At 51.0% G+C, this 10,811-nt stretch overlaps 1 protein-coding gene across 1 annotated transcript; it reads left to right on the top strand.

Moving 5' to 3' along the window:
• The first annotated feature begins 348 nt into the window (after positions 1-348).
• On the top strand, positions 349-1,527 carry LOC135577952 (olfactory receptor 14J1-like). The gene has a single exon (XM_065048098.1). The coding sequence runs from the start codon at positions 349-351 to the stop codon at positions 1,288-1,290; it is 942 nt and encodes a 313-aa protein (XP_064904170.1). The 3' UTR covers positions 1,291-1,527.
• The last annotated feature ends 9,284 nt before the right edge of the window (positions 1,528-10,811 follow it).

The raw sequence follows: 10,811 nt of genomic DNA on the forward strand, positions 1-10,811 counted from the left end.
TTATTTTCTGGTAGCACCGCAGTGTTCTTCCCTGTTTCTCCACCTGTCCCTGGTGCTCTTGCTCTCTGGGGTTGGGGTGGGAGTGTGGGTCAGTTTTTGTTCTGACACCGACACAGGGGGTCTTGACCCAGAGGTGTGTTCATAGTATCTAGATGCCCAAGCTGCATTTTAAGCTGTGATGAACTGTTATTCAGACTTAGTGGAAAGAGAGAATGAGCGGAAACATCCCTTCCATCAGGGAGCGGGTTCTCCATGCGAAACAGCATGTTTATTTTCCTGAGAGAAGTCACCCCTAACATGTAACTGTCTTTTCCTCCTATGACAGGTCCTCATGCCCACAGGCAGCCAATGTCCAACAGCAGCTCCATCACCCAGTTCCTCCTCCTGCCGTTCACAGACACACGGGAGCTGCAGCTCTTGCACTTCTGGCTCTTCCTGGGCATCTACCTGGCTGCCCTCCTGGGCAACGGCCTCATCATCACCACCATAGCCTGGGACCAGCACCTCCACACCCCCATGTACTTCTTCCTGCTCAACCTCGCCCTCCTCGACCTGGGCTGCATCTCCACCATTGTCCCCAAGTCCATGGCCAACTCTCTATGGGACACCAAGGTCATTTCCTATGGAGGGTGTGCTACACAACTCTTTCTGTTTGTCTTTTTAGCTTCAGCAGAGTTTTACCTTCTCACCATCATGTCCTATGACCGCTACGTTGCCATCTGCAAACCCCTGCACTACGGGACCCTCCTGGGCAGCAGAGCTTGTGTCCACATGGCAGCAGCTGCCTGGGCCACTGGGTTTCTCAATGCTCTGCTGCACACGGCCAATACATTTTCACTGCCCCTGTGCAAGGGCAATGCCCTGGGCCAGTTCTTCTGTGAAATCCCCCACATCCTCAAGCTCTCCTGCTCACACTCCTACCTCAGGGAACTTGGGCTTCTCATGTTTAGTGCTTTTTTTTTTGAGGGATGTTTTGTGTTCATTGTGGTGTCCTATGTGCAGATCTTGAGGGCCGTGCTGAGGATCCCCTCTGAGCAGGGACGGCACAAAGCCTTTTCCACCTGCCTCCCTCACCTGGCCGTGGTCTCCCTGTTCCTCAGCACTGCCATGTTTGCCCACCTGAAACCCTCATACATCTCCTCCCCATCCCTGGACCTGGTGGTGTCTGTTCTGTACTCAGTGGTGCCTCCAGCAGTGAACCCCCTCATCTACAGCATGAGGAACAGGGAACTCAAGGAGTCAATAAGGAAAGTGATGACTGTTCGATTTTCAAAAGCTGTAATGAAGTGACGTCCTGCTTCTGCATGTCAGTTGTAATATAACGCATTGCTACATTGCTAGTTCAACCCGAGTTCTGTAGCTTTTGTGTTTTGGGTTTTTGTTTTGTTTTGTTTTGTTTTGTTTTTTCTCTTTGGTGTTTGTTTTTCTTGGTTGTATTAATGCTATCCATAGGCAAAATTATTTGTCTTCTTATGGCTGTGTCCATATTTACCTGTCTTTTGTGTCCCATAGTCTTTGTGTAAATAAGAACCCATACTCTCCATGTGTATAAAGTGAAATAAAGGACGCTGCACTGTCTTGTTTGCCCAGAATCCTCTCTCTGGCATCTCTGGGGCCGCAGGAGCCATGTCTGTGTGCTGAGGGGGAGTGAGCAGGAGCCACCCTGAGCTGGGTCTTCCTCCCATCCTGACCAACGTGAATCTGCGGACTCACCCCATGGCCCTGGGCACCACAGCCCAGTTGCTCTCCAGAGCAGCACCGCCAGGTCGGAGCTGTATGGAGCATGGGAAGGGGGGCAGGAACAGCTGGCCAGGTCTGCATAGCTCAGCTCTCTTGGGAAAGGGCTCTGTGGGGAGACGGGATGTTCCAGGAGAAGAGTGGGGCACTGTATGTGTGCAGGAAAGACATGGAACGAGAAACCCTTTGCTGCAGGTGGCAGCTTGGGGCAGGTGGCCCTGGCACTGTGGCAGCAGGACCTTCCTGAGGATCCCCTAGGCCAAATGTCTCATGCTGTCCTGGGGAGCCAGTCTGGACCTGGGTCTGGAGCTGCCTGTGCTGGAGACCCACTCAGCTTGCTGGCTGGATGAACATTCTCACTGTCCCTCATTCTCACTGGTCCCCACTGCTGTGGGACCAGTTCCAGTTCCAGTGTGGCTGCTCTGCGGGCTCGGCTGGGGAGAGGGCAGGGGGGTGGCACAATTCAGGAGGGGGTGGGAGGGCTGAACTGGCAAACACCCCAGAGAAGAAAATACCAGTGAACGGCTGAAGTGTGTGAGTGTGCAGGGCTGGCACACAGCAGTGTCCTCTCCCAGCCAGGCCTCCTGGGAGAGCCCTGGAGCACCAGCAGAGCAGGGCTGGTGTGTGCCCATGTTCATGGGACAACCTGGGGAAACTGGCCCAGCACAGTCACCACAGACCAGCCCCTCATAACCGCCTTTTCCTGCACTGGCCCTTCACCCCAGCTGAGAGAGGTTGTTCATCCCTCAACACAAGAACACTGAATGAGTAAGTCAGAAGCCAATGTTTCCACCGCATGGACAAGATATGAGCATGCATTTCATGTACATAAGATGAACCCGACTCAGTACAGACACCATCAGCTATTCTTGCCTGTTCCATGAAGGCCTGAATACAGCACTAGGATGTGCTGCCTTGAACTGAGGTCCCCATGTCCATTCCTCATGACGTGGGACATGAGGATGGCCATGCCTAAGGATCTGGACATGCTGGATCATGGGGCTGAGGCCTATTGGCGGCCAAGTGCTGGGTCCTGCACTTGGGTCACAACAACCCCAGGCAGCGCTAGAGGCTCGGGGAGGAGTGGCTGTAAAGCTGCCTGGTGGAAAGGGATGTGTGGGTGTTGATCGATAGCTGGCTGAATATGAGCCAGAGTGTTTCCAGGTGGCCAAAATGCCACAAGCATCCTGGCTTGTATCAGAAATGGTGTGGCCAGCAGGACTAGAGAAGTGATTGTGCCACTGCTCTCGGCACTGGTGAGGCCGCACCTTGAATCCTGTGTTGAGTTTGGGGCCCCTCATCTCAAGAAGGACATTGAGGTACTAGAGAGAGTGCAGAGGAGGCGACAAAGCTGCTGAGGGGCTGGAGCACAAGTGTGATGAGGAGCAGCTGAGGGAGCTGGGGCTGTTCAGCCTGGAGAACAGGAGGTTGAGGGGAGACCTTCCCACTGTCCAAACTGCCTGACAGGAGGTTGCAATATGGCGGGTCTTGGTCTCTTCTCCCAAGTAGCAAGTGATAGGACAGGAGGAATTGGCCGCAATTTGCACCAGGGGAGGTTTAGATTGGATATTAGGAAAAAAGTATTTCCCGGAAAGGGTTGTCAGGCATTGGAACAGGCTGCCCAGGGCAGTGGGGGAGTCACCACCCCTGGAGGGGTTTAAAGGTGTTTAGACGAGGTTCTCAGGGACATGGGTTAGTGCGAGAGCTGGGCTATGGCTGGACTCAATGATCCCAAGGCTCTCTTCCTATCAGAGTATTCTGTGATTCTATGATTCTGCCTCAGATGAGAGTCCACAAAGCCAACTCAGTTATGGACACCTGGCACAACCCTGACATTTGTGTGTGTGACTCTGGGAACAAACCCCACTGACCCAGTGAGATTCACCTCAGTTGCCCTGTGATTCTGGATTGTGTTTTCAAAATGACAGTGCAATCGAGGAGTCCCTGGCATCCGTCAAACCCATCTTCAAGAAAGGCAGGAAGGAGAATGGGGAGAATCACAGGCTGGTCAGCTTGTCTCTGTCCCTGGGAAGGTGACAGGTCAAGTCGTCCTGCAGCCATCTGCAGGCACTTGAAGGACAAGAAAGAGACTTGTGAACCAAACTGGGCAGGGGAAAGACAGGCACGTTGTGTGTATGAAATTGTGCCAGGCCTTGGACATGGTCTCCAGTGGTGTCCTTATAGCCCAATTGATGCTGTTTGGGCTGAAGAAGTGGATGCTTGGTGGGAAGTTCACTGAAACATCAAGCCCAAATATCATCTGCGATGCAGTGTCCTCTGTGCAGTTAGTGTGTCATCCCCCAGTGACCAGCATTTGGGCCAAAACTGCTGAAGGTCTTTATTCTCCCTTCTGTGCTGTGATGGAGATGATGCAAAGCTGAGTGGAACCTTGAACAACCTCACCTGGTCACCCTGCTTTGGGAAGGAGAGTGAAACAAGATGTTCAGGGCTCTCTTCAAACCTGACTGACTCTATGATTCAACGAATCTTTCCCCTGGACACGTTTTTGAATATAGAATATCTGCAGAAAAGAAAAAAAAAGAAAAAAAAAAAAAAAGAGGCAGAAGAGGAGATAGAAATGATGTCAACATAAAAACAATAGTTACTGCAAAGAAAGTTTCTCCACTCAAACCTTCAGAGGCAAATACATTTGTTTAATTTGATACAACAAGCATACTATTATCTGGTCAGGCCCTGGGCTGTGGGGAGGGGGATGGATGGGTTCGGTATTATGAGGACAGCTGAGTCTCAGACACTCATAATCCAGTCAGAATCCTATGGCTGTGAAGGGGACAGTGGGGTCAGTTCTGTGTCTGGAGGTGACAGCCCAGCAGCAGGGACATGGCTGGGAAAGAACCTCTGCCCAAGGGCCCACAGGTCTTACCCAGGAAGAGAGACAGGTTGTCATGTCCATCCCACCTGAGAACACGACAGGACATCGGCAGGGACATGGTCGTGTCTGTCAGAGAAAGTGAAAGGCCAGCAGCACTCATGGCATTTAGGAAATCATGGCGAGGTGACTTCTCTCTGGTCAGGTAAAAGACCACAAGAAGCCTAACGGGTTGGTTCCCTGCATGAAGGGCAGTTTATGAGATGGTCGAGCTTTTCGTGATAGTGGGAAGAAGCAGGAAAGAGAAAAAAGAAGTCTACTTGGAAGGTGAGGAATGGATATGAGGAGTAAGAAATGTCACTGGAAGGGCAGTGCTGTGGGGCAAGAGGTGACCCAGAGGGAGCTGGATCAGCCCATGGTTTGTGTGCCAAAGAGCAGCCAGTGAGGGTGCAGACACAGCAGTGAAGGTGCAGAAATGCTGGGCTGAGAGCAGGCGGGGAAGCGAGATGGGTGTCTGCAGCCTGCAGGGAAAGAGGGGCAGGGGTAGCACCGTGTAGAACAGCCTGTGGTGGAGATGGCAAAGGGCGCTGTAAGGCTGGAAGGGACCCACAGAACCCAGGTCTCTGTCCCCTTGGCCAGGGCAGTTGTCTCTGCCACTGAGGCCCAGGAGAAGACATGTTGTCCTCATGGCACTGGGGCCTCGGTGCCTCCTTGCAGCCCCATGGGGAAGCTGGAAGTTGTTGTCCCAGTGTTGTCCTTCCCTGGGCCTTGCACACCCACATCCCACGGTCCCAGGAAGAGCCCTGAGCCGTGTGTGAGGGACAGGATCCCCCTTCCCATTGCCTGGAGCTCATGGCTCCTCCTTTCTGCTTCAGAAAGCAAACCAAGGGGTTTCTGAGCATCAGAGCTGAAGAAAAGACTCAAAGGAGACCTCATGGTGCCTACAGCTTCCTCACAAGGAGAGAAGGAAGGGAAGGTACTGATCTCTTCTCTGTGGTGACCAGTAAAGGAACCCAAGTGAATGTCAGGAAGATGTGCCAGTGAAGGGTCAGTTGGACATGAAGAAAAAGTTCTTCCCCCAGAGGTGCTGGACACTGAACAGGCTCCCCAGGGAGGTGTCACGGCCCCAACCTGACAGTGTTCAAGATGAGACTGGACAACATCCTCAGACACACGGGGTGAGCTGTGGGGTGTCCTGTGCAGGGAGAGGAGTTGGACTCCATGATCCTTTGGGTCCTTCCAACTCAGGACATTCTATGATTCTATGAAATACTAGGTGAAAAGTCCATGTTTTCATTGTGCAGATGAGTTGTAAACATACACATCATGTGCATGTCCAGTGTGTGCATGTGGTGAGATGAACCCAAATGAGCACAAATGCCATCAGCTGTTCCTTGGAGTGCCATAAAGGTCAGTGGGACAGAGATGGTGTTCAGGGGTCTCTTCCAACCTGTGTTATTGTAGGATTCCATTAATCTTTTCCTTGGAGAGCTCTTTCACGTCAGAATAGACAGAGGAAGAAGGAAAAGAGGCAGAAGCAGAGATATAAAATGCCCCAGAGTAAATACAGCAGCTCCTCTGAGGAACGTTTCTCCACTCAAACCCTTGATAGGAAATCTATTGGATACATTTGATGAAAGCAGCTTAGTTTGATCTGCTCACACACTGGACCACAAGGAGGGTGATGGTGGGTACGATGCCATGTGGTCACTTGTGTCTCAGGCACTCATAGTCCAGTAGGAACCAATGGCTGTGGAGGGCACTGTGAGGTCACTTCTGCCTCTGCAGGGGATTGGCCAACAGCAGGAACAGGGCTGGGAAAGGACTGTGAGGTCACACACACCAGACGAGCAATCGGGCCCAATCAGCATGGCTGGATGAAAGGCAGGTCCTGCTTGACCACCCTGATCTCTTCTGTGACAAGGTGACCGGCTGAGCAGATGAGGGAAAGTCTGTCGTGGGGAGTGAATCCGCCACACGGGCTGTGGGTGTTGTGTCCTTAGACTGCACTAAAGCCTTTGACACCGTGTCCCACAGCATCTCCTGGAGAAGCTGCAGCTCGTGGCCTGGATGGTGTATGTGCGATGGGTAAAGAACTGGCTGGAAGGCATTTTAGAGCCATTTGTCCCCTTCCTGTTCACATGGGCATCCCATGAATGCATCACTGCTCTCTACCCCAGTGTAGACAGGCACAAGGCCTTCTCCTCCTGGACCTCTCACCTCACCTGTGCCACTGGTTTCCACAGCACCCCCATCCTGGACTGTGGGATGCCCAGAACAGCCCTCCCGATACAGTTTGACAAAGCCTTTTTTCTCCACCTTCCCCACATCCCTGCTCAATCCGCTCATGTACAGATCAAGGACCAGAAAGGTTGGGTACAAGTGGGACATTGAGAAAAATGGTCAGGAAAGCTTTGAGGTGCACAGAGAGCCCATCAACATGTTGGCAAGCTGCTCTCTTCTGAACAAGCCCAGAAGACCAGCACAGCATTTGCTGTGTCCCAGAAACTCGCCTGGAAGGTTGGGATATGGAGAAAAGGTTTGGTCTGGGAAGGACAGACAGGGGCTGGTGGAACTGGCTGGTGTGACCGTGAGACGTCTCTCCAACACCTCAGAAAAGTCCTGGCTCTCAGGGAGGCTGCATGGTCCTCTGAGAAAGAAAATAGCAAAAATGACTTATAATGGAATCATAGAATAATTGTGGTTGGAAGAGACCCTTAAGATAATCAAGTCCAACCATAACCTAAATCTGGCACTAGACCATGTCCCTAAGGACCTCTTCTGTATGTCTTTTAAACACGTTCAGTGATGGTGACTCCACAACCTCACTGGGCAGTCTGCTCCATTGCTTCTAAACCCTTTCCCTGAAGAATTTATTCCTCATCTCCAACCTAAACCTTCTCGTGTGCAACTTGAGGCCATTTCATCTTGTCCTATCACTTGTTACTTGGGAGAAGAGACCAACACCCTCCATGATAAAATCTCTTTTCAGGTAGTTGTAGACAGCAACAAGGTCTCCCCTCAGACTCCTGTTCTCAAGGCTGAACAGCCCCAGCTCCCTGAACCACTCCCCTTAAGACTGGTGCTCCAGACCCTTCACCAGCCTTGTCACCCTCCTCTGAACTCTCTCCAGCACCTCAATGTCTTCCTTGCCATGAGGGGCCTAAAACTGACCCCAGGATTCAAGGTGCAGCCTCACCAGTGCCCAGTACAAAGGGGTGATCACTTCTCTAGTCCTGCTAAAGCTCTGATTGAATCAAGGCTTGAACACCTTGGTGTGACCCAGTTGGTGACAGGTTGGACTGCAGACTCCTGAGGTCCCTTCAACCTCAGTTCTCTCATGATCCCATTGTGATGTTGGGCTCTGTTTCAGACTGGAGCAGAGCAGGCGATGATGGGGCAGGATCCACCTGTGCTGTAGGTGACCATCTAAACCAACATCTCAGCCCGTGAACCAGCCAACACCTCAGTGTGACTCGCTCTGGGCAACGTGTGAGGAGTCCTGGGCAGGGAAGGTTCAGAGGGCATGGGGCGCTGTGCAAGACACAACATGATCTTGGCTTCATGCCTGCAGGCCCATCAGATGTCAGTTGATGTCAATGAAAATTAAAATAAGTCTTCGGCGGGGTTTCTTTTCTTTAAAAATAAAAGAGTTCTCCAGAACTGCACATGGATTTAGGACACAAATGTCTTCAGCTCCAGGGACACAAACACCTGGTGCCAGTGTAGATGCCCCGGGAACCCCTGCCCAGGCTCCACCTGCACTGCAAGGTGCTCTGGTCTCCCCAGGTCCTGTGTGATAGATGCCAATGCCAGGCCAGCACCTCAGGTACACTGGGCCCCTAAAATGGCCCTGGCTGTTTATGGTGAGACAGCTGATGACTGATGTCTGTCTGGAAGTGTACTAAGGATTGGAGAAGAAACACTGGTCTTCCCCTGTACTTCTATTACCAACACTCTAGTATTTCATCTCCCTCGTCATTCAGGAGTTCCCACCTCTCCTGATTAAATGTCCCTGTCCAAGGACAACTTTCCAGCACTGTCTGGACGTTTGCCCTTCCCAGTGCTCTCAGGTTTCTCCTCCACTTGCTCTTTGGTCATTCAGTGGCCTCTCAGCTGTCTGGTTTCTGCTTTGAGCTTCAGGGAGTTACAAACTTGCCCCATTCTTCAGAGCTCTAATTAACATGGCAGTCAACACGTTCATTGTGTTTATTTCTATCCTCTCCTATCTCTCTGTCTAAACCAGTTCTTGTGTGGGTGTCCCTTGTGGATGCTGGACCTCACCAGATCCACTTACACACACAGCTGAGGAAAGTGTTTTGCTGTTTATTGAACTGATGTAGGAAAAGTGATGCAATCTGTGGTGGCCAATGAGGGAACCGGCAGACTGGGGGTGGGGGTGAGGAGCCAGGTTGTCCATACAGTGTTCCTTCCCTTTCTCCTGCTCCCTTCGCTTTCTCCCTCTGTCCCATATCTTTCTTCCCGACTTGTCTCTTGGAGACTTTGTTCCACTTTGGCCCCAAGTCTGGCCATGGTTTGACCAGTTCTCAGAGGCCTGGCTGGTGACAGCAGGGACAGCAGCAGTGACAGGCCCGGGGCTGACAGGCTCCCCATCCCCTAGGGGGCGCTCGGCTGCCACACCCAGCTGACATAGAACCTTTGTCACAATGCCGCTACCGTGGCGAGGATGCGGTGACTCTGCAGGTGACAGGGACACTGCAGGACTTGGTGTCAGCTCAGCAATTTCTCAGTTCCCCAAAGAAGCGGAATTCTGCAAATTGCAGCCTTTGCTCCTGAAAGGATGTCATCAGGTGGGTGTTTTGGTGTCATACACTGGAAACCAGAGCAGAAATGGGGAAATATTCCCATGAGATGCATGATCCCTGCACCAAACCACCATGACGAATGTATTGCACATACAACGCCTATCCCAAATTCTGATTACTGCCTCACAGTCATGAATAAACAAACTCTCTAATTACTCTCAGCTAATGTTACCCTGACAACAGTATATATAACAAAATTCAGTAACCTCTGCCAACAAAACCCCCAATACAGATAATGCTTCTGTTTGCCAGGATGAAATGCTTTCATTGAGTATTAAATCAACTCCAAATCATAAGTTCTGCTTTAATATTAGGATCAAAACTAATCGGTAAATTGTAATTATTCTTTCCAGTATCTGGAGAGAAGTTTGCTTTGAGTTCCCTATTTATAAAAGAGTGATATGTGAAACACGACACTGGAGCTTTTTACCAGTATATAGTGGTGGGTATATCCCTTGGCATTGTTCTGGCAAGCACAGCAAACACAGTTCCCTGATGATTTTTGGTGCAAGTTTCTGCTCTCTCAGTGTTGCCGGTTGTGTGCGTGCTGCTGATCTGGATGTCGGAGGGTTGAGGGACAAGCAGCTCCTGGGGGAGCAGGAAAGCAAATTGGAGATATTTTTTGATTTAACTTACTAAGAGGTAAAAATTGTGCAATCCAGTACTTAGAAACAGCAGGTTACAGCGTGGTGCGAACAGGGTTCTGCTCTGAAATGGTGATACATTAAGTGTCAATTTGAACAAATTATTGGTTTCTTGCTTCCCCTGTGCGATGATCTGCTGCGTAGCCTCTGTGACAGTCTCTGTGATGATGAGCTTCTGTGGATATTAGTTTTTATCTTCAAATTTTGTTTACTTTTAAGGAATCTTTTAATGTCACAAACCCCATTGGACAGCGTGTGTGTCAGAAACTTATGGGATAGTGTGTGTGTCACAAACCCCATTGGACAGCGTGTGTGTCACAAACCCCATGGGACAGCGTGTGTGTCACAAACTTATGGGATAGTGTGTGTGTCACAAACCCCCCCGGACTGTGTGTGCTTATCACAAACCCCATTGGACAGCCTGTGTGTCTCAAACCCCATGGGACAGTGTGTGTGTCACAAACCGCCCTGGACTGCGTGTTTTTCACATACTCCATTGGACAGCGTGTGTGTCACAAACCCCTCTGGACAGCGTGTGTGTCTCAAATCCCATTGGACGGTGTGTGTGTCACAAACCCCAATGGAATCAGGTGTTCACTTAAAGCAGTAACAGCCCCAAAAGAAATGAAATGCTTGAAGAGAATTGTTACTGAACGCCAGGTCCACCCGTGAGCTCTGCAAGAGACTCATCGTGTCACCAGCGCTGTGGCTCATTTACCCGCAGCCTGTCTGAACTCACACGCTGCCCGCGCTGCCTCAGCTTCCCTCTGACAA

This window comes from Columba livia, unplaced genomic scaffold (genome assembly GCF_036013475.1).
Source record: "Columba livia isolate bColLiv1 breed racing homer unplaced genomic scaffold, bColLiv1.pat.W.v2 Scaffold_202, whole genome shotgun sequence".
NCBI lineage: Eukaryota > Metazoa > Chordata > Aves > Columbiformes > Columbidae > Columba > Columba livia.